At 45.1% G+C, this 24,937-nt stretch overlaps 1 protein-coding gene and 1 pseudogene across 8 annotated transcripts in view; both read left to right on the top strand.

The window, feature by feature from the left end:
- LOC147017748 (phospholipid-transporting ATPase IC-like) overlaps nt 1-24,937 on the top strand; it is a 159,478-nt gene that overhangs the window by 40,331 nt on the left and 94,210 nt on the right. For all 8 annotated transcript variants that reach the window (XM_085847630.1, XM_085847632.1, XM_085847631.1 and 5 more), the window contains 2 exons: nt 4,729-4,820; nt 18,389-18,502. In XM_085847630.1, coding sequence (XP_085703756.1) covers nt 4,729-4,820; nt 18,389-18,502 — 206 coding nt within the window. The remainder of the gene's footprint in view (nt 1-4,728; nt 4,821-18,388; nt 18,503-24,937) is intronic.
- LOC147017750 (uncharacterized) lies at nt 18,668-20,630 on the top strand (annotated as a pseudogene).

Genomic DNA, 24,937 nt, shown 5'->3' with positions numbered 1-24,937 from the left:
AGCCCGCGGAAATCAAAGGGTGAAAAATAATCATGTGAGTGACCAAAGTCAAATGTAGCATGCGCAGGACATCGTCAGGTGACATCACATCCTAAGCAGTAAAACAACAATAACCAATACTGGCACTGAAAAGCTTCTTAGAGTTTGTTGAAAAGCGGAAAGCAGATCTGGGCAACCATATGCCATATTTCCTCGGTAACATTGACGAGGTGACCATCAGTTTTGATGCGTCAATATAAAGGATCATGGGAATAAAAAAACTCCTTATAACTGTTATATAACTGCTGTTATATAACTATGGGACATGCAATACAAATTTCACCGTCGTACTGTCCCACCTTGCTGACGACACCAAGATCAAGCGAATGCATGATTTCAATTGTGACAGACAACTATTAAATCATATTGCAATGATGCAAGTTAATATTATTACACAATATTAAACAATATTGCAATGACGTAAGTTAATATTATTACACAATATTAAACAATATTGCAATGACGTAAGTTAATATTATTACACAATATTAAACAATATTGCAATTACGCAGGTTAATATTATTACACAATATTAAACAATAATGCAATGACGTAAGTTAATATTATTACACAATATTAAACAATATTGCAATTACGTAAGTTCATATTATTACACAATATTAAACAACATTGCAATGACGTAAGTTCATATTATTACACAATATTAAACAATATTGCAATTACGTATGTTAATATTATTACACAATATTAAACAACATTGCAATGACGTAAGTTCATATTATTACACAATATTAAACAACATTGCAATGACGTAAGTTCATATTATTACACAATATTAAACAATATTGCAATTACGTAAGTTAATATTATTACACAATATTAAACAATATTGCAATTACGTAAGTTAATATGATAACACAATATCAAACAATATTGCAATTACCGAAGTTAATATTATTACACAATATTGCAATTACACAAGTTAATATTATTACACAATATTAAACAATATTGCAATTACGCAAGTTAATATTATTACACAATATTAAACAATATTGCAATGATGTGTGTGTGTGTGTGTGTGTGTGTGTGTGTGTGTGTGTGTGTGTGTGTGTGTGTGTGTGTGTGTGTGTGTGTGTGTGTGTGTGTGTGTGTGTGTGTGTGTGTGTGGGTGTATATGTATATATATATATGTATGTATATGTATATATGTATATGTATATATATATATATGTGTATGTATATATATATATATTTATATATATATATATATATGTATATATATATATATATATATATATATATATATGTATATATGTATATATATATATATATATGTATATATATATATATATATATATATATATATATATATATATATATATATATATATATATATATATATATAAAGCCTGGTGTTGGTGCAGTGGTTAGGGCAGTGGCTTGGGACCCAAAAGGTCCTGAGTTCAAGCCCCATTGGGACACTGAATTAATATGTGTGTGTGTATATATATATATATATATATATATATATACATATATATATATATATATATATATATATCAGGAGGTTGACTCAGCCTGCCATCCTTCCGAGGTCGGCGAAATGAGTACCAGTTGTACTGGGTCCGGTGTATGCCCCGGTTAGAATAGGTGTATCATATCCCTGTGTGCAGTAACAGGCGACCAGGGTTGCGTCAGGAAGGGCATTCGGCATAAAAACCTATGCCAAATCATTATGCGGACAACAAAATGAATTTCCATACCGGATCGGTCGAGGCCCGGGTTATCAACGAACGCCACCGCTACCGGTGGTCAGCAGGGTACCAGTGGAAATTGTGCTACTGCTGGGCGAAGGATGAGAAGGAGACGGGGAAGGCGAGTCCGGAGACAGTGGGAGAGGGGGAAGGGTAGAAGTGTGCAGTTGAGAGTTGGAACTCTGAATGTTGGGACGATGACTGGCAAAGGGCGAGAGTTGGCTGATATGGTGGAGAGAAGAAAGGTGGACATACTGTGTGTACAAGAGACCAAGTGGATGGGGGAGTAAGGCTAGGAGCATTGGAGGTGGTTTCAAACTGTTCTACCATGGTGTGGATGGGAGGAGAAATGGTGTCGGGGTAATCCTGAAGGAAGATTATGTCAAGAGGGTATTGGAGGTGAGGAGAGTGTCTGACCGAGTGATGAGTGTGAAGTTGGAAATTGAAGGGGTGATGATGAATGTCATCAGTGCATATGCACCGCATATGGGGTGTGAGATGGAATATAAATAAGATTTCTGGAGTGAGTTAGATGAAGTGGTGCTGAGTGTATCCAAGGATGAAAGAGTGGTGATTGGAGCAGATTTCAATGGGCATGTTGGGGAAGGGAATAAAGAAGATGAGGAGGTGATGGGTAGGTATGGTATCAACAAGAGAAATGTGGAAGGGCAAATGGTGGTAGAGTTTGCAAAAAGAATGGAAATGGCAGTGGTAAATACGTATTTCAAGAAGAAGGAGGAACACAGGGTGATGTACAAGAGTGGAGGAAAGTGCACACAGGTGGATTATATCTTAAGCAGGAGATGCAACCTGAAAGAGATTAGTGACTGTAAGGTTGTGGCAGGGGAGAGTGTAGCTCAACAGCATCGATTGGTGGGCTGAAGGATGACTTTAGAGGTGAGGTTGAGGAAGAGAGTGAGGGCTGAACCAAGGACCAGATGGTGGAAGCTGAAGGAGGAAGACTGTTGCGTGAAATTTAGGGAGGAGGTGAGACAGGCGTTGGATAGTGGGAAAGATGGGTGGGATGATTGGGCAACTACAGCAGAAGTGGTGAGGGAGATAGCTAGGAAGGTACTTGGTGTGACATCTGGACAGAGGAAGGAAGATAAGGAGACTTGATGGTGGAACGAGGAAGTACAGGAAAGTATAAGGAAGAAGGGGTTGGCGAAAAGGAAGTGGGATAGTCAGAGAGATGAAGAAAGTAGGCAGGAGTACAAGGAGTGGCGACGAAAGGCAAAAAGAGAGGTGGCAAAGGCCAAGGAAAAGGCATATGACTAGCTGTATGAGAAGTTGGATACAAAAGAAGGGGAAAAGGATTTATACCAATTGGCAAGACAGAGGGACCGAGCTGGGAAGGATGTGCTGCAGGTTTGGGTGATAAAGGATGCAAATGGGAATGTGCTGACGAGCAAGGAGAGTGTGTTGAGAAGGTGGATGGAGTACTTTGAGGAGCTGATGAATGAAGAAAATGAGAGAGAGAGAGAAGGTTGGAAGAGGTGGAGATGGTGAATCTGGAAGTGGGATGGATCAGTAAGGATGAAGTGAGGACTGCTATGAAGAAGATGAAAAGTGGAAAGGCGGTTGGGGCAGATGGTATACCAGTGGAGGCATGGGAGTGCTTAGGAGAGATGGCAGTGGGGTTGTTAACCAGATTGTTTAATAAAGTCTTGGAAAGTGAGAGGATGCCAGAGGAGTGGAGATTAAGTGTACTGGTTCCAATTTTCAAGAATAAGGGTGATGTGCAGAGCTGTGGAAATTACAGAGGGATAAAGTTGTTAAGCCACACCATGAAGGTGTGGGAAAGAGTAGTGAAAGCGAGGTTGAGAGGAGAGGTGACGATTTGTGAGCAGCAATATGGGTTTATGCCAGGAAAGAGCACCACTGATGCGATGTTTGCTTTGAGAATGTTGATGGAGAAGTATAGGGAAGGCCAGAAGGGGTTACATTGTGTGTTTGTGGATTTAGAGAAATCTTATGATAGGGTGCCAAGAGAGGAGTTGTGGCCTGTCTATTGTGCCTGATGAAGCTGGCGAAACGTTGCCTGACACTGGGTCTGCTCTTGCTTTTTGTTCAAATTAGTAGTCGATCTAGTTTTTTACTTTTGGTTGGAAGCGCCTTCTTCTTCTTTAAAATGTGTCATCCCAACCGCCCCAATCGTGTGTGTGTGTGTGTGTGTGTGTGTGTGTGTGTGTGTGTGTGTGTGTGTGTGTGTGTGTGTGTGTGTGTGTGTGTGTGTGTGTGTGGTGTGTGTGTGTCGGTAAAATATGTGAAAGAACTGTAATTAGAGATATTACAGTTAAACTTGCAAAAAAAAAAGCCTCTTTTTGTCCCTCCTTAATCATTTCCTTTACCCCCTGTGGTTGTGTCATATGCCTTGTGGTGAAATACCATGTTACCCGCACATGAGTATACCCCGCAGTTGGAATGTTTGGAACTAATTTAATGTTATTTGCTTGAAAATACGGCACACATCGTTATTAAGAAAACCACGCACGGTCACGACTGAAAATAATTTATGTTTCATTTTAAACCCTGTTTTAATTTGATGTTTATTCAATGATTATTTTCCAAACATTGTCAACGTGTCAACAGAAACTCAAGTTACACATACTGTAAGTCACAAGTCCCAAGTCTCAAGTCAATTTTGTCAATTTCGAATCAAGTCACAATAGACTCTAGTCACCAACTCTGGACCTAATCGAAGTCATTTTGAGATGTGTTTGGCCGACTAAACATGTTTACAAAGTGCAGGTAATTATTTATCCACAATTTTATTTATTTAATAAACGTTTTCAACCTTACATGGAACACTGAAAAATGTGGAACTGACACAGGTGTTTCTAAAGAGAGAAATTTCAAAGTTGAACTCTCAGATGGGTAGCATGTCTCATGCTGCATCATCTTCTGGGTTGTGTAAAATTGCTGGGATATGAATGTTTATTAATATGAATCATTCACATGTTTTCTGCAGAATTGAGTTGGAATATAAAGGCCAATGACCGACTGTATAACAACTCATTCAAACGTACAAAGTATTGCTGCCTTAAGGAAAAGCTGTACAAGGTAAGAGTTTATAAACTTGTATCTTTACCTGTTATCAAACATGTTATTATGTTTTGTTTGAATGTGCTGTTGTGCCAAAGGTTTCTAAAATCCAAGTGCTATTTCGTATTTTGTAGATATTTTGAATAGTCTATTAATGATTACTCCATTCGTATAAATCCTTTTATCAGATAATGAAGTTCTTCCTCATGCTAAATTAAAATGTATTTTTTTGTTGTTCATATGTTGGGGGTTAATTTTTTTAATCCCTGCCCCAAATATTTAATTTACTTTAAGGCCATGTGACATGATTTGATGGTTGTGCACAACGTTCATAAAACCAACACCGAGGGCACAAACAATAAAACACTCAAGGAAATGAAGCCTCCATTATGTATTATCAATTATTTGAATTTCCCAGAGGGCTGGTAAGATACCAAGAGTTATGCAAACTCTACTTTGAGCTGTCTAACTTGGGTTAAAATCCAAACTACTACTGTCTATACTACCATCCAGATTTTTCACATGCAGGGACAAACACCAGTGTGTGTGCTGTCCCCCAGGTAGACATCGAACTTGGTCCCATTTGTCGGCATTAGTTGATAGACTTTAAAGGTCCTACGGTGTCCTTTGTAAAGAGTAATACAAGGAACTTCATTGCCATTAGACCCATCAAGCCTGCACAATTGTGCTATAACATTCGTACTTACCCATCCCCACTACTTCCAGACACTTATACAGTTTAATCTTAAAACTATCCACTGACTCTACTGCCACTAGCCTGGCAGGGAGGCAATTCCAAGCATTCACCACTTTGAGTGAAAGGCCCCTGTCTTACTGCATTTTAACTGTCCTCTTCACTCAGAAAATGTGACCCCCTCGTCCTGCCGTTGTCCATTTTGCTGAAAAACTATTCTGCACTTATTTTGTCTTTGGGACTACCCTTCATTAACTTAAACATCTCCATCACATTCACTCTTAATCGCCTCCTTTGTAACATATATAAATAATTTTTCAGCCGCCAGCTGATCCTCATAGCTGAGTCGAGCTCGGCCCGGAATCAATCCAGTCGCTCTACGGTTCTATACTGTGCCGTCTCAATGGCAACTATGTCCTTCCTCTGATGCAGTGACCAAAACTGTACATGATATTCTGCATGAGACCATCACTACATTTCTATACAGTGTTAAAACTACCTGTTTTGATTTATAATTTCTTTCCCCAAGCATACAACCTAAAACCCTTGCTTTACCTTGAGTATGCTTTCCATCAGAGGTTGGCTCATTACATATACAACACATCTCCATTGCACTTGCAGGTGCATTCAGACAGGATTTGTTCTGAAAAGAAAAAAACAAATTAGCCAAAAATATCATTTGTGCGAGTGGACAAACTTATTATATAGTATCTGTTATGTCGGTACATCTCTGCTATAAAAATGATGAATATCGGAATTTTCATAAGAGAACAACATTGAGTGTACAGAATGCAATTGCTCATTAAGTATGACAGACATGAACCAAATTTAAAAACTGCTGTATTGAGAACACCTGTCACCTTCATACTAAAGGTCGAACTGAGTGTTTGGTGAACCAAACTAAAAAAAAACTCCAGTTGATCGTCCCCACCTGCTTCCTTTTTTGAAGCTGCCTCCATTTTTTTGTTTGTTATTTTGTCAAACATCATGAGAAAAAAAAAATCGCACCAGTGTCAGAAGGAAGCTATGCAGTGAAATTGCTGCACCGCTTATAAAGTAGCCGTGAGAACTGATGATTACTTCCCTAATATGCGAAACAATAAACCTCAAACGAAACAACAACACAAAAAACTAGAAGGACACTCGGGAGAGTGCATACTTCCACCACGCAATGCCTGATCCAAGAGAACATATTGGGCCCATTACATTTTTGAGACATTGTGCTGTTGTATATCATTTTTGGCCCTATCTCTCAATGGTGAAGAATCACGTGCAAATTAAATAATTCCCATTTCCAGATCCAGATTCGGATCTTCACCAAAATTGAACCAATTCGGCCTTGCTTCACACCGAAGCTGTCCAACAAGTTTCGTCCAAATCCATTCACAACTATTTGAGATATCTTGCTATATTTCGGTTTAGCCCTATCTCTCGTTGCATGCAGGAGGGTGTTTGGATATGGACACCCAGCAGGATTAAAAACTAAACCTGTCAAAGGGTGGAGGAGCTCCTTGTGAGCCAACAGCCATCCATATCTAGTGCCCAACTGTGTCTGCGGACGTCCTCCTGCAATTGGGTTACTTTTTTATTAGGAGGTTGGTGGCAGGATTTGCACTCCTGCCACTGTAAAACCCTTCATTCCGCAAAACACACAAACGCAAAAAAATCTGAAAACCCACTCTGTGGGAGTACCTCCTGTGCAGCTTCCCTTCGCAGCTCACCGGATGGTGGGATTGGGGCAAAGCCTTCGGGACCCCCAATCTTTGATGAAAGGAGGGAAACCACAGGGTAACCTCCCTGGGTCAGATTGCGGGAGATTGTGTCGGAGTGGTGCTGAGGTGTCGTCCACCAGACGGCGGTCTCCTTGGGTTAACCTGAGGCGGTCCCTTCGGGTGGGTGCCTGGAATGTCCTATCCCTAAGAGAGGATGATCACCTGTCTCTGTTATCATCTGAGCTCAAGCGTTTGGACATCGGTATTGCAGCACTCTCTGAGGTTCGGAGACCGGATTGCGGCGAGATAATGGTGGGTGGTTACACCTACTATTGGTCTGGTCGCTCTGATGGTTACCATACTCAAGGAGTTGCTGTCGCTGTGTCCAATAATCTGACCCCAATGATAATTGAGGTAACACCGGTAAACGAGTGTATTATGAGACTTAGGATTCGTCACTCCTTCGGTGTCATTTCCCTGGTCTCTGTTTATGCTCGGACTGAGGCGAGTGACCTCACCGTGAAGGACACATTCTACGCCACGCTCGAGTCTGGTTGATCAGTGCCCCAGACGAGATACACTTCCAATCTTGGGGGATTTCAATGCATCGACTGGAACTGATAGGGATGGTTATGAGACATGTGTTGGTCCCCATGGGTCAGGAACTATGAATCAGAATAGCACTAAGTTCCTTGACTTTGCAAGAAGTCATGGACTTAGGGTGGCCGGTTCATGGTTTCAGCGCCCACAAGCTCATCGCTGGACTTGGTATTCCAACGCCGGCGGTGTGGCAAAGGAGATTGACCATGTCCTCGTTGACGGTTGCTGGAGGATGATCCAGAACGGCAGGGTTACCGGAGTGCTCAGTTCCTCAATACTGACCACCAGCTTGTTGTAGCAACTCTAAAGCTGCACCTTAAATCCTGGAGAATGGTACCATCCCAGCCTAGGCTGGATGTTGGCAAGCTCAAGGATGAGAGAGTAGCTGAGGAGTTTGTGAACAGGCTGAGTGGACATTTGGGGTGTCTGAGTGCTTTGGGGGGTCCTGAAGAGTTGTGGATTACCTTCAAGACCACCGTCCTTGATGTTGCCGGTGGATGTCTTGGAGCTCACCGCAGGGCAAAGAAGAATTTTGTCTCTCAAGGGACACTGGATACCATTGACCAGAGTAGCAGGGCCAGGCTGAATGGCAGAGCTGAGCTGTTCAGGGAGCTGAGGCGTAAAACTGTACGTGCACTAAGGGTGGACAAGGAGGCCTATGTGCGAGGAATCTGTGAGGGGGTAGAGCATCACCTGTGGACAGGTGATTCTCGTCCCGCTTACAGGGAAATTCGCGCATTGCGTTCATCCAAGCCCATCCCTCGGAGCACTGCAGTTAGAGGAGAGAGTGGTCGGCTCTTAACAGAGGAGTCTGAAGTGAAGGCCCGCTGGGCCGGTTACTTTGAGCGGTTGTCCCAGGCTGATCCACCAACTGTCGAGTTGGATGTCAAGGGTGTTGCAATCCCTGTTGCTGACCCTCCAATCAATTGTGGTCCACCTTCGCTTGTGGAAACTCGGGCTGTGGTGAACCGGTTGAAACAGGGTAAAGCTCCAGGGATCTGTGGCATCCATGCTGAACTTCTCAAGGCTGGTGGAAATGCTGCGCTCGTGTCGTTGCATGCAGTTTTGTGCTCTGCCTGGAACACAGGCATCATCCCAACTGACTGGAAGAGGGGCCTTGTTGTCCCTCTCTGGAAAGGGAAGGTTGATCGCCAAGACTGCAACAACTACCGAGGAGTGACGCTGCTCTCAGTGCCAGGCAAGGTCTTTGCTCGGATAATTCTTGATAGGATTCGCCACCATTTAATTGAGCACCAGTGCCCAGAGCAGTCAGACTTTACACCAAAGAGGTCAACGATTGACCGTATCCTTCCACTTGGAGACCTCACCGAATGCAGACGAGAGTTTCAGCAGGGGCTACTTGCAGCTCATGTTGATTTCTGTAGAGCATTTTATTCGGTGAATTGGGATGTCTTCTGGAGGATTTTTGGTCTTCGTGGGGTGCCACCAAAACTGATCGATCTGATGTCTGAACTCTACTCTGGTACTGAGAGTGCTGTGAAGTTTGGTGGTACCATCTCTGACTTATTTCCAGTTGTTACTGGAGTTCGTCAGGGGTGTGTACTGGCCCCCACACTTTTCAGCACTTGTATGGACTGGATTCTAGGGAGGATGTCGGAAAGATCAAGCTGCGGTACATCGTTTGGGAATGTCAACATCTCGGACCTTGATTTCGCAGATGATGCAGTCATCTTTGTGGAGACTTTAGACATCCTTTTGGGGGCCCTCGATGTGCTAAATGAGGAGTTGGAGCCGCTGGGATTACGGGTTTCTTGGGTCAAAACTAAGATCCAGGCTTTCAATAACATCTTGGATGCTGCTGTCCTGTCTGTGTCTGTTTGTGGTGAGGATGTTGAGGTTGTGGAGAGATTAACTTACCTTGGCAGTGATATTCATGTCTCTGCTGGCTGTGAGTCAGAGGTCAATAGACGTCTGGGCGGGCCTGGGGAGTCATGGATTCACTGGATCATGGGGTGTAGCGCTGCTGGTACCTGTTCGGGAGGACGAAAGTCCGAGTCTTCAGGTCCTTGGTGCTTCCAGTCTTGCTCTATGGATGCGAGACTTGGACTCTGACCAAGGATCAGAGATGGAGACTTAATTCCTTTGGTACCAGGTCTCTTTGAAGAATCCTTGGCTATCCCTGGTCAGATTTTGTGCCCAACGAGCGGTTGCTGCGAGAGACTCGGATGAGATTTGTTACCTGCATGGTCCGGGAGCATCACTTGCGGCTGTATGGACATGTGGCTCGTTTTCCTGACGCTGATCCTGCTCACCAGATTCTCTCAACGAGGGAGTCTCGTGAGTGGAGGAGGCCAATGGGCCGACCACGTGCCTCGTGGTTGCAGCAGGTTGACCAGCATCTCAAGGAGATGGGGATGGGCCTGGCATCTGCCTGGGGGAAGGCCATACTGAGGCCCCTGGAGTACCGGCGGAAAGTGGACGCAGCAACGCGCTGTTCTGGCACATTCTCCCATACCTGACCTGACCTATCTCTCAATGGTGAAGAATCGCTTAAAAAATTATAGTAGTCGGATCCGGATTCAGATATTCACCAAAATTGAACCAATTCTTCCTTCTCACATACGCAATCTGTCACAAAATTTCATCCGGATCCGTCCACAACTTTTTAAGATATTAGAGAGAGAGACAGACAGACAGACAGACAGACAGAGACAGATACCTGAAAACATAACCTCCTTCACCTTCAGTGGCAGAGGTAATAAACAGCAACACAAGGAAAAAAATAAACAACAACAAACTAGATACGAATGAAACACGGTTGGTTAGAGAGGTTCTTCTTAATTTTTGACGAACGGATGGAGGGAAGGACATTCGGTATGTTGAAGCGGTTCGCACCAATTCAGAATCCATATCTCCGTGTACGACTCTTCCACCATTCATCGAATCGATCATTTGTCCCAATGTCGACACTGAGTTTTTATATTGTCTACCGAGTTGGACCAGGGTGCGCTGGTGAGTCCACATCCCACATATGTAAATCTGTGTATTAAATGTTTACTGTAGATTTGTATAGAAAGATGGCATTGCCAATCATTTTAATATGCACGAAGTGTATGGTTTTCTTTTGTATTTCACCATGTATATTTATTATGTATTTGTTTGGAACTGTGTAATGTATTTTTAATAGGCTGAGTGAGTGTGTACGTGATTTGTCAGGTAGATGACCCACCTTATATTTGTTTGGAGGTAGATGACTCTCGTCATATTTGTTTGGAGGTAGATGACCCATGTCATGTTTGTTTGGAGGTAGATGACCCATGTCATGTTTGTTTGGAGGTAGATGACACACGTCATATTAGTTTGGAGGGAGATGACTCACGTTATATTTGTTTGGAGGTGTATGACCCACGTCATATTCGTTTGGAGGTAGATGACCCATGTCATATTTGTTTGGAGGTAGATGACTCGCGTCATATTTGTTTGGAGGAAGATGACTCGCGTCATATTTGTTTGGAGGAAGATGACTCATGTCATATTTGTTTGGAGGAAGATGACTCACGTCATATTTGTTTGGAGGTAGATGACTCACGTCATATTTGTTTGGAGGTAGATGACTCGCGTCATATTTGTTTGGAGGAAGATGACTCATGTCATATTTGTTTGGAGGAAGATGACTCATGTCATATTTGTTTGGAGGAAGATGACTCACGTCATATTTGTTTGGAGGAAGATGACTCACGTCATATTTGTTTGGAGGTAGATGACTCACGTCATATTTGTTTGGAGGTAGATGACTCACGTCATATTTGTTTGGAGGTAGATGACTCGCGTCATATTTGTTTGGAGGAAGATGACTCATGTCATATTTGTTTGGAGGAAGATGACTCACGTCATATTTGTTTGGAGGAAGATGACTCATGTCATATTTGTTTGGAGGAAGATGACTCACGTCATATTTGTTTGGAGGAAGATGACTCACGTCATATTTGTTTGGAGGTAGATGACTCACGTCATATTTGTTTGGAGGTAGATGACTCGCGTCATATTTGTTTGGAGGAAGATGACTCATGTCATATTTGTTTGGAGGAAGATGACTCATGTCATATTTGTTTGGAGGTAGATGACCCACGTTATATTTGTTTTTGTGTAGAAAACTCACATGTCTGGTTTACGACCCGTGTCATTTTGGGGGAGGGGGGGGGGGTGGTGTGGAGGTAATAAAAAAATGGCGCATCAGGTACAGGATTTTCCGGTGACTAAATGCTGGCAGCCATTTTGAAAATAAATAAATAAATAAGAACCAATAACAAATAAAATGGGCCTCCTCCTTCCTTTAAAAAAAATCCAGACGATTAACTGGTATTTTTTTTTTAATTTGGCCTTATATGCTGATACCAGTTTCAGGTTGCACTCGTTCTTGCCCTTAAGTCCTAAATTGCCGATTTTCACAATACCGCTACTGGCATATGTGGCTGAAAAAGCCCAACAAATGTCAGTATATAAATTATTTCCACTTCACAATGTCTCTTTTGTTGTTTTTTGTTGCATAAAACTGCTTTTATAATCACATAAATCATTGATGAACTATATCGGGGCAGATTCAAAAGTATATGAAAATCTGGGATTTTGGCCACCATATTTGATGTCTGCAAATGCTGATATGATGGAGAGAAGAAAGGTGGACATACTGTGTGTACAAGAGACCAAGTGGATTGGGAGTAAGGCGAGGAGCATTGGAGGTGGTTTCAAACTGTTCTACCATGGTGTGGATGGGAGGAGAAATGGTGTCGGGATAATCCTGAAGGAAGATCATGTCAAGAGGGTATTGGAGGTGAGGAGAGTGTCTGACCGAGTGATGAGTGTGAAGTTGGAAATTGAAGGGGTGATGATGAATGTCATCAGTGCATATGCCCCACATATGGGGTGTGAGATGGAATATAAAGAAGATTTCTGGAGTGAGTTAGATGAAGTGGTGGAGAGTGTATCCAAGGATGAAAGAGTGGTGATTGGAGCAGATTTCAATGGACATGTTGGGGAAGGGAATAAAGAGGATGAGGAGGTGATGGGGAGGTACGGTCTCAACAAGAGAAATGTGGAAGGGCAAATGGTGGTAGAGTTTGCAAAAAGAATGGAAATGGCAGTGGTAAACACGTATTTCAAGAAGAAGGAGGAACACAGGGTGACATACAAGAGTGGATGAAAGTGCACACAGGTGGATTACATCTTAAGTAGGAGATGCAACCTGAAAGAGATTAGTGACTGTAAGGTTGTGGCAGGGGAGAGTGTAGCTCGACAGCATCGATTGGTGGTCTGTAGGATGACTTTAGAGGTGAGGTTGAGGAAGAGAGTGAGGGCTGAACCAAGGACCAGATGGTGGAAGCTGAAGGAGGAAGACTGTTGCGTGAAATTTAGGGAGGAGGTGAGACAGGCGTTGGATGGTGGTAAAGATGGGTGGGATGATTGGGCAACGACAGCAGAAGTTGTGAGGGAGATAGCTAGGAAGGTACTTGGTGTGACATCTGGACAGAGGAAGGAAGATAAGGAGACTTGGTGGTGGAATGAGGAAGTACAGGAAAGTATAAGGAAGAAGGGGTTGGCGAAAAAGAAGTGGGATAGTCAGAGAGATGAAGAAAGTCGGCAGGAGTACAAGGAGTGGCGTCGAAAAGCAAAAAGAGAGGTGGCAAAGGCCAAAGAAAAGGCATATGACGAGCTGTATGAGAAGTTGGATGCAAAAGAAGGGGAAAAGGATTTATACCGATTGGCAAGACAGAGGGACCGAGCTGGGAAGGATGTGCTGCAGGTTAGGGTGATAAAGGACGCAAATGGGAATGTGCTGACGAGCGAGGAGAGTGTGTTGAGAAGGTGGATGGAGTACTTTGAGGAGCTGATGAATGAAGAAAATGAGAGAGAGAGAAGGTTGGAAGAGGTGGAGATAGTGAATCTGGAAGTGGGGTGGATCAGTAAGGATGAAGTGAGGACTGCTATGAGGAAGATGAAAAGTGGAAAGGTGGTTGGCCCAGATGGTATACCAGTGGAGGCATGGAAGTGCTTAGGAGAGATGGCAGTGGGGTTGTGAACCAGATTGTTTAATAAAGTCTTGGAAAGTGAGAGGATGCCGGAGAAGTGGAGATTAAGTGTACTCGTTCCGATTTTCAAGAATAAGGGTGATGTGCAGAGCTGTGGAAATTACAGAGGGATAAAGTTGTTAAGCCACACCATGAAGTTGTGGGAAAGAGTAGTGGAAGCTCGGTTGAGAGGAGAGGTGACGATCTGTGAGCAGCAATATGGGTTTATGCCAGGAAAGAGCACCACTGATGTGATGTTTGCTTTGAGAATGTTGATGGAGAAGTATAGCGAAGGCCAGAAGGAGTTACATTGTGTGTTTGTGGATTTAGAGAAAGCTTATGATAGGGTGCCAAGAGAGGAGTTGTGGTATTGTATGAGGAAGTCGGGAGTGTTGGAGAAGTATGTGAGGATCGTGCAGGATATGTATGAGGACAGTGTGACAGCGGTGAGGTGTGCGGTAGGAATGACGGACCGGTTTAAGGTTAAAGTGGGATTGCACCAAGGATCGACTCTGAGCCCTTTCCTGTTTGCAATGGTGATGGACAGGTTGACGGACGAGATCAGACTGGAGTCTCCATGGACCATGATGTTCGTGGATGACATCATGATCTGTAGGGAGCAGGCTGAATCGAGCCTTGAGAGGTGGAGGTACGCACTGGAGAGAAGGGGAATGTTAGTCAGTAGGAGTAAGACGGAGTACATGTGCGTAAATGAGAGGGAGGGTGGTGGTATGGTGCAGTTGCAAGGAGTTGAGGTGGGGAAGGTGGATTGGTTTAAATACTTGGGATCAACTGTCCAAAGTAACGGAGAGTGTGGGAGAGAAGTGAAAAAGAGAGTGCAGGCAGGATGGAGTGGGTGGAGAAGAGTTGCAGGAGTGATTTGTGACAGAAGGGTAGCTGCAAGAGTGAAGGGGAAAGTATACAAGACGGTAGTGAGACCAGCTATGTTGTATGGTTTGGAGGCGGTGGCACTAACAAAAATACAGGAAGCGGAGCTGGAGGTGGCAGAGTTAAAGATGCTGCGATTCTCGTTGGGAGTGACGAGGATGGATAGGATAAGAAATGAGTGTATTAGAGGGACAGCGCAGGTAGGACGGTTTGGAGACAAAGTGAGAGAGGCGAGATTGAGATGGTTTGGACATGTGCACAGGAGGGAAACGGAGTATATCGGGAGAAGGATGTTGAAGATGGAGCCGCCAGGCAGGAGGAGAAGAGGAAGGCCAAAGAAGAGGTTCATGGATGCGGTGAGGGCGGACATGCGGGTGGTTGGAGTGTCAATGGAAGATGTGGAGGATAGAGCGAAATGGAGACAGTTGGTCCGCTGTGGCGACCCCTAACGGGAGCTAGCCGAAAGAGGAAGAAGAAGATTTGATTTCTGCAAATAAAGCATCATTCCCGTGCGAGGATTCCTTGGGACTTTTAGTATATTGTTATCGGGACCTTATAGAAATGCATTCTGCTAAAATAAAGTCTGTTGCAGATTTTTCCCGAGATCATGAAAAAATGAGCTCGTTTGACTGGACTAGTAGGAAATCGCTGATCCATAGAACGAGAGATGGGTTGACATTAAAGTTTTGCAGCTTCTCCAACAATCAGTGTGGTGGAATTTAGTTGAATGGGAATGAGAAATCTATGAAGGTAGCCTGCGTAAACACCCAATTGTGTCAATGTGGTGTTGGACAGTGCACAGAACTGCGTCGTTAACAGACTTGCTTGATTGATTTGGCATATTGAAAGCTGTTAATGCAATTCACTAGTCACTGGGGAAGAAATGTTGTTACAATTCTCTCTAAACACTTCATTGTCAGAAGTTAATGCGATCGGTCGGTCGTCATTCAATTCAGAGGGTTGTGCTCGCCTCGGTACTGGAACAACAACAACAGATTTCTATCAGGATGGAATTGAATTTCCAGCAATATGGACTTGAACACTGAAAATTAAAACAAAATAATGTGGAAATGCATTTATAATTTGCTTTGAAAACCCCTCGGATGCCTACCAATGTATATTAATTTTTCTCCGTGGAATAATAAGCTTTGGATTTTTCATGAAGAATACCCTGGGAAGATCCATCCAAGCAACTGTGATTGGATGCTCTGCAGCATTCACAGTCTTCATTGGCAGAATATGTATCTCACACATCTGGTCTGCAGGCCACTTGCCATTCAACCATATGGCGTCGCGACATAAGGCACTGCTTGACGGCTGTCGTGCAAACAGTCGTACTTGATAATTTATAGCAATGATGGAAGTTTGTATGAAGAAAAAATTTCTGAGATATAGTTATATGGTATTCAATATATATATATATATATATATATATATATATATATATATATATATATATATATATATATATATATATATATATATATATATTGCGAATTCGTGCCCGCCGGCGTGCGATCGGCCACATAATTCAAATCGCGGCACATCGCCCACCGGACGGACAATTCAGTCGTGACCCTCTCGGAACAACGCCGGGAGCTAGTCACAGGTGGGTCTCTCGACCTCACCACAATCGTGCCAATCGGCCACCCGCGTAGGATAGGGTTGTTCGCCAAACTCGACCTAGCTAAGTACCTACATGGATGGTTAATCGGGCGATCGTACCTGGCCGCAGCTCGACTTCGGACACGAACTGCTTAAGCGGTTCGTTCCGTACTGCAGAGATAACCGAGTGGAGTTATCGTCGACCTCGACGGTTAGGATTAGTTACCGGGAATTTACACCCACTACCAATCTCTGACGCGATGCAGGATGGAGAGTCAATAAAAAGAAAGGAGACGAAGCAGAGCGGGAACAGTTCAACAAGCAAACATTTTATTGCGCAACACACGGACACAAAGCAAGCACGTATATTCAGTCACAGTAATAATAATAAAAGGGCACGTATTCAAGCACAGAAAGAAACAGTAAAAGAGATACTACCGACTACGACCGACACACGGCAACACTTACACAGTTTTACTTAACAGATGGCGCCACCACAAGCATTTACACAAAAAGCAAAGCAAAAAGAAAACCACCCTCATAGGCGAGGAGGCAGACAGGTCCGTAGACCAAATATACGTGGATCCTGAAGGATCCGCCAGGTCCACGAGACCGGAGAGGCCTTACCCGCGTCCTCGTGACGCGATGGCGGGCAAGCCGCAATGTTCGCGCCGCTGCACCCCGACTCCATGCCCTGGCATGTTCGGCGAGTCCTCTCCGGCGTGCTCCGCGCGAGCGGTCCCGTTGGCACCATGTTTCAGGTGGGGGGGGGAACGGGAGCCCCCCTCAGCACTATCTCAGCACGAATGGGGGGGGGGAATCATTGATGCTCAGGGAGAGGGGTATGGCTGGCTGGCCTGGATCTCGCGATGAGTCAAGCGACCCCCACACTGCAACCTCATCGCCGTCTGCAGTCTTCCCTGCAACTCCTCCGCAATTTCTCTCCAAGCTCAACTCACCCTCTCAACTCATGCTCTCCCGTTCCACTCAGCTCCACCAGTTCCACTCATCTCTGCCCCGCTCTTCTCCTCACTCTCCTGCCGCGCGAGTCACCTTGCGCTCGTATCTTTATAGGTCTCAGGAGGAGCCGATATGCAAATATGCGGATCAAAACGCGGTTGGAGGCGGGGCCACGCCACCCTCTATTCAGCCATTGGTCAGGCAAAAAGGGGCGTGAACCTCCCTTGATCCGCATATTTGCATAAACGGACTTCACATACACGCGCTTGGAGGCGGGGCCAAGCCACCTCGCGTTCGCCCATTGGACGGAGGGGAAGTGGGCGTGAAGCATTTTGGATCCGAATTTTCCCCTTGGAAAGGCCGCCATTCGCGCTCGCGGCTCGGTGCGTTTGGCACCAATCGCCGAACGGGCCCTAGACAGCCCGACGTTCAGTGTTCATAGGTGGTGCGGTTGTTCGTTGTGAAGGAGAAAGGCGAAGGTGGTGGAGGGTTTTTGGTGGTGGTTTGATGGTTATGGTGTCGTTTGGGAATGGCGGTGAAGCGATGTTTGCGGGATGGAGTTGTGAAGGTAAAGATAGTGGCTGTTTACGTTGTTGGCGGCTTAATGGTCGAAAATAACAATAGAGAAAGAAAAAATGGCTAACTGAGGGATCGCAGCCCGAATGGATCACATAAATTCCCTCTATATAACGGGTGTGGGCTCACTCCACATGGAGTTATCAAGATATCTCACCTGAGGACTCTATATGGTGTAATGCGAATTTCCACAACCGTAACAAAATATATATATATATATATATATATATATATATATATATATATATATATATATATATATATATATATATATATATATATATATATATATATATATACTTATTCGGAAAACTAAAATTTGTGTCACATGGCCTTTGAAAATGAACTACATCAGCAAAATTTATCAATCTATTTTTATTTTCTTTAAAATTTGAAGAAAGGGAAAGTAAATGTTCTGTGGCTTTCCCTCCCCCAACCATCACCTGTGCCCCCCCCTCCCCACACAATGCTTCAAGAAAAATCACTTGATTGGATCAAATGGCTGTTTATTTATTCTCCTTACAGGGAAATTGCATTACAACTTCAAAGTACAACATCATCTCTTTTCTGCCACTGAATCTGTTTGAGCAGTTCCGCAGAGTGGCAAATGTCTACTTTCTCATCCTTATGATTATTCAGGTGTTGCAATTTCTTTCTAAAACATCAGTTTGTGAAATAATTTGTTTGTCGAGTTAATTGTCTGTTCAAAACAGTGGCATTGTATCGGGAAAATGATCCTGTTGCTCAAAGTAATGTGTGCATGCATGTAAACAAAGAATAAATGCATTTTAATAATGAAAAAGGATGTATAGCATAAGCTCTGCTGGGAGTTCGAGTACATGACTCTTTTAGAGCGGTGGTTTAAGGAAATTGTCAAGGAATTGTCAAGGAAATTCAAATAATGCGACCTCAGGAATTTTGTACTCGAATCCCAGTTATGGGAACATTTCACTTGGCGAAAACTGTCTTCAAGTGCATCAGGAAAGCCCGAGGTAGAAGTGGAGCTGACATCACTTGCCTGCAGACCGGTGTCTTTGGTTCACCCATCATCCAAAACCCAGCTCTTGATGGAGGTCATTATAGTCGCTCTCTTGAAGGCATGCAATTTCTTTCTGAAGCATTCAATTGCCTTCTCTGCAAGGAATTCTTCGCTGAGAAAGGTGTTGAGCCATATGCTCCAGAGCTTGCTATCCTTGCAAAGCTCAAGTCAAGTGCCACAAAGTAGAACATCAGTGACTGTCAGAGATACATGGCAGAGTTTGCCACTGCATCCAACAAGTTGACAGGGCATCGGAATAATTTCATCAAAACTCGGTCTGCTGTAAATGAGAACTTCCACTTCTGGACTCAATTCCTCCACATGATGGATGTGGTGCACAATCTGTTAACACCTGATTGTGAGGGGTTTGGGAGCTCCATCTTGATGCTATGCAATGTGCTGTCTATCTGTTCGCTACATTTGATTCCACCAACTACCTGTGCTGGTGCTCTGTCTACCTGGAAGACGTGCAACGTCTGCCTCAAACTGCACCATCAGTCTACGAGAACTTCTCAAATGGGGATTTTTCTATGAAGGACAAACCTGGCTGCTTCATTGCCAACAGTGGTGACCAGAAACTAGAGAAGAGTATCAACCTCTCATCTAAATGCAGTGACGGAATAATTGTGCATGCCAAGCAGAAACAGTACATGGCTCAATGGGATCTGATTTACCATGAAATGATGGCAGTAAAGAATCTGCATCGTGAATATGCTGGTGTGATGGAGAGCACACACACGAGTCATACAACCACCACGAGTCATCCCAAGCCATGACAAACCGCAGAGTCCCATATCCAAGCAATGATCAAATTAAGAGGAAAAGGGCTCCCCCCATCTCTGAATGCTTCCACAACACTGCAAAATTTTGTCACAAAAGGGATCTTGGAAAAAGACATCAGAAATAACATGTCAAATGCCTTCACAAAAGGAGAGGAAAAGTACCTGACATTTCAGCTCAAAAGATTCGTCCAGAAAAGTACATGGCTCAATGAAACCATTCACAAAACAAATCTCAAAACAATGAAAACTATCAGAAACAAGCCACAGAAGCCAATCAAGAAGGCAGTGAAGGAGATTAATATTGCGGAGAAAACCACTGAAATCGCCCGTGATCATGGCCTCACCACCAAGGGCCTTTTGAAATATGATGTCATGCCCTTCTCTCTCTCTCTCTCTCTCTCTCTCTCTCTCGATCTCTCTCTCGATCTCTCTCTCGATCTCTCTCGGTCTCTCTCGGTCTCTCTCTGTCTCTGTCTCTGTCTATGTCTCTGTCTCTGTCTCTGTCTCTGTCTCTGTCTCTCTCTCTCGATCTCTCTCTCTCTCTCTCGGTCTCTCTCTCTCTCTCTCGGTCTCTCTCTCTCTCTCTCTCGGTCTCTCTCTCTCTCTCTCGGTCTCTCTCTCTCTCTCTCGGTCTCTCTCTCTCTCTCTCTGTCTCTGTCTCTGTCTCTGTCTCTGTCTCTGTCTCTGTCTCTGTCTCTGTCTGTCTCTCTCTCTCTCTCTCTCTCTCTCTCTCTCTCTCTCTCTCTCTCTCTCTCGGTCTCTCTCTCTCTCTCTCTCTCTCTCTCTCTCTCTCTCTCTCTCTCTCTCTCTCTCTCTCTCTCTCTCTCTGTCTCTCTCTCTCTCTCTCTCTCTTTCATCTCAAACCCGAGGACTATGAATATGGACATGGGAGAATGTTTCCATTTGTCATAGACATCATGGCTACTATTCACAAGGTTCATGTTAATGGCCTCGACAACCTCGAGGACCTCCTTTCAGGTTTCGTATCCTTTACCGATGTATACCATCAGTTTGGGAGATGCGATTGTGTTCGAGATGTATTCCAAAGATCCCTCTGTGAATGATACCACGAGAATGAGGGGCACCGATACTGTACTGCTTGAACACAGTTCCCTCGAACCAGGGACAGGTCAGGTCAGGCATGGGAGCATGCGCAGGAGCAGCATGTCGCTGCGTCCACTTTCCACCGATACTCCGAGGCTTGCGTCTGGCCATCCCCCAGGCAGATGTATGGCCCATCCCCATCTCCTTGAGATTCTGATCAACCTGCTGCAACCACGAGGCACGTGGTCAGCCCATTGGCTTACACTCACGAGGCTCCCTCACCGAGATAATCTGGTGAGCAGGATCAGCGTCAGGAAAATGAGCCGTGTGTCCATACAGCCACAGCTGACACTCATGGACTATGCAGGAAACAAATCTCATTTGAGTCTCTCTCAGCAACCGCTCGTTGAACACAAAGTCCGACCAGCGATAGCCAAGGATTCTGCGAAGAGACCTGGTGCCAAAGGAATTAAGTTTCCGTCTTGGATCCCTGATCAGATTCCAAGTCTCACATCCGTAGAGCAAGACTGGAAGCACCAAGGACCTGAAGACTCGGACTTTCATCCTCCTGCACAGGTACCAACAGCACCACACTCATTATCCAGTGAATTCATGGCTCCGCAGGCCTGACCCAGATGTCCGTTGACCTCTGACTCACAGCCAGCAGAGACATGAATATCACTGCCAAGGTAAGTGAATCTCTCCATGACCTCAACATCCTCACCACAAACAGGCACAGACAGGACAGCAGCATCCAAGATGTCACTGAAAGCCTGGATCTTAGTTTTGACCCAGGAAATCCATAATCCCAGTGGCTCTGACTCCTCATTCAGCACATCGAGGGCCCCCAAAAGGATATCCAGAGTCTCCACAAAGATGACTGCATCATTTGTGAAATCAAGGTCAGACATATTCACATTCCCAAACGATGCACCACAGCTTGATCTCTCCAACATCCTCCCCAGAATCCAATCCATACAAGTGCTGAAAAGTGTGGGGGCCAGTACACACCTCTGACGAACTCCAGTAACAAATGGAAATAAGTCAGAGATGGCACCACCACATCTTACAGCACTCTCAGTACTGGAATATAGTTCAGACATCAGATTGATCTATTTTGGTGGCACCCCACGAAGACCAAGAATCCTCCAGAGGGCATCCCGATTCACTGAATCAAACGCTTTACAGAAATCAACATAAGCTGCGAGCAGCCCCTGCCGAAACTCTCGTCTGCATTCGGTGAGGTCCCCAAGTGGAAGAATACGGTCAATCGTTGTCCTCTTTGGTATAAAGTCTGACTGCTCTGGGCACTGGTGCTCAATTAGATGGTGGCGAACCCTATCAAGAATTATCCGAGCAAAGACCTTGCCCGGCACTGAGAGCAGCGTCACCACTCGGTAGTTGTTGCAGTCTTGGCGATCACCCTTCCCTTTCCAGAGAGGGACAACAAGGCCCCTCTTCCAGTCAGTTAGGATGATGCTTGTGTTCCAGGCAGAGCATATAACTGCATGCAACTACATGAGCACAGCATTTCCCCCAGACTTGAGAAGTTCAGCACGGATGCCCCAGATCCCAGGAGCTTTACCCCATTTAAACTGGTTCACCGCAGCCTGTGTTTCCGCAGACTGCAGACAAACGAAGGTGGATCACAGTTGATCGGAGGGTCAGCAACAGGGATAGTAACACACCTGACAACCAACTCGCCAGCTGGTGGAACAGCCTGGTACAATCGCCCAAAGTAACCGGCCCAGCGGGCCTTCACGTCGGACTCCTCTGTCAAGAGCCTAACACCCTCCACTCTAATTGCAGTCCACCGAGGGATGGGCTTGGATGAACGCAATGCGCGAATTCCCCTGTAAGCAAGATGAGAATCACTTGAACCCAGATGATGCTGTACCCCTCACATATTCCTCACTCATAGGCCTCCTTGTCCTCTCTCAGCGCATGTCCAGTTTTATGCCTCAACTCCCTGAACAGCTCAGATCTGCCTTTCAGCCTGGCCCTGCGACCCTGGTCAATGGTATCCAGTGTCCCTTAAGAGACAAAATTCTTCTTCACCCTTTCGTAAGTTCCATGACATCCACCAGCAACATCAAGGATGGTGGTCTTGAAGGCACTCCACAATTCTTCAGGATTCCCCAAAGCACCCAGACCCCCCCAAGTGTCCACTCAGCCTGTTCGCAAATTCCTCAGCTACCCTCTCATCCGTGAACTTGCCAACATCCAGCCTGGGCTGGGATGGTACCATTCTCCAGGATTTAAGCTGCAGCTTCAAAGTTGCTGCAACAAGCCTGTGGGCAGTATTGTGGAACTGAGCACTCCGGTAGACCCTGCAGTTCTAGGTCATCCTCCAGTGACCATCAACGAGCATGTGGTAAATCTCCTTTGCCACATCACCAGTGTTACAAGACCAAGTCCAGCGATGAGCCTGTGACGCTGAAACCATGAACCAGCCACGGTAAGTCCATGACTTCTTGCAAAGTCAAGGAACTTGCTGCTATTCTGGCTCACAGTTCCAGACCTATGGGGACCAAACACGTCTCACAACCATCCCTATCAGTTCCAGTCGATGCATTGAAATCCCCCAAGACTTGAAGTGTATCTTGCCTGGGGCACTGATCAACCACAGACTTGAGTGTGGCATAGAATGTGTCCTTCACAGTGAGGTCACTCGCCTCAGTCAGAGCATATACAGGGATCAGAGAAATGACACCCAAGGAGTGACGAATTCATAGTCTCATATTACGCTCGTTGACCAGTGTTTCCGCAATTACCATTGGAATCAGCTTATTGGACACAGCTGCAGCAACTCCTTGGGCATGGTAACCATCAGAGCGACCAGACCAATAATAGGTGTAACCACCACCATGATCTCACCACTATCTGGTCTCTGAACCTCAGAGAATGCTGCAATACCGATGTTCAAACGCTTGAACTCAGATGTTAACAGAGACTAGTGATCATCCTCACTTTGGGATGGGACATTACAGGCACCCACTCAAAGGGACTGCCTCAGGTTAACCCAAGGAGACAGCCGTCTGCTGGACGACCCCTCAGCACCACTCTGATACATACTACCGCAATCTGACCTGGGAAGGTCACCCCCGTGGTTTTCCTCCTATCATCCAATATTGGGGGTCCCAAAGGCTTTGCCCCAATCCCGTCATCCGGTGAGCTGCCCTGCGAAGGGAAGCCCGCACAGGAGGTACTCTCACGGAGTGGGTTTTCAGATTTCTTTGCGTTTTTGTGTTTTGTGGAATGAAGGGTTTTACGGTGGCCGGAGTGCAAATCCTGCCACCAACCTCCTAATAAGAAGTTTACCCAACTGCAGGAGGACGTCCGCAGACACAGTTGGGCACTAGATATGGATGCCCGTTGGCTCACAAGGAGCTCCTCTTCCCTTTGACAGGTTTTGTTCTTCATCCTGCTGGGTGTCCATATCATTCACTCTCCTCCTCACCAAGAAACCCAAACATGGAACAGGTTCGTATAGGTTTCCATGACACCTGGAGCAAGTCACAGATCTAATCTGACGTGACCTGATGCAAGTCTCAGTGTCAGATCCCTGGTCAGAGAAATTGACACACAAATGGGGGGGGGGGAAACCTTGGAAGGGGGAGGGTGGAGCGAGGAAGGGGGGAGAGTGACGTCTCACCACATGTTGTTATTCCTTCTGAGGGAGGGGTGAGAGCGAGGCATATATGGGAGAGGGAAGGGAAAGTGGGTGTTCTGGACTTGCGTTTGGTAGTGGGACTTGAGAGGAATGTAAGGGGTGGCGGAAGGGGGGGGGGGGGAGAGATGGTCTCATCTGCCAGCATTAGTGCAGGATTGAACAAAATGGGATACATCAAAACAGTACATTTTGAAGAAAGTCCTACTAAACACCACCTGTACACTGCTTTGGAGGAGAGGAGGAGAGTGGGACCATATTCTGTGTAGAGCGTTGGTGCTGCCAAAGCAGTCTCCTTGGCTATTGGGCACAACCCTGGACGGGTCACCACTCTGACACAGTATACCAGCATGCTGGCACTCATTTTGCCGGCCTCGGAAGGATGACAGCCTGAGCCAACCACACCTGGTATTAATTCAACAGCTGAGCGCGATTTGAACTCAGGACCCTTGGATCGAAAGCCCGCTACCCTAACCATTAAGCCAACACCAGGAATGAAGTCAACTGCTTGGAGACCATCCAGAAATTTGTTTGCACCA

This window comes from Eptatretus burgeri, chromosome 11 (assembly GCF_056783735.1).
Source record: "Eptatretus burgeri isolate ZD-2024b chromosome 11, Ebu_testis_v1, whole genome shotgun sequence".
Classification (NCBI taxonomy): domain Eukaryota; kingdom Metazoa; phylum Chordata; class Myxini; order Myxiniformes; family Myxinidae; genus Eptatretus; species Eptatretus burgeri.
This window is presented reverse-complemented; position numbering and strand designations above follow the sequence as displayed.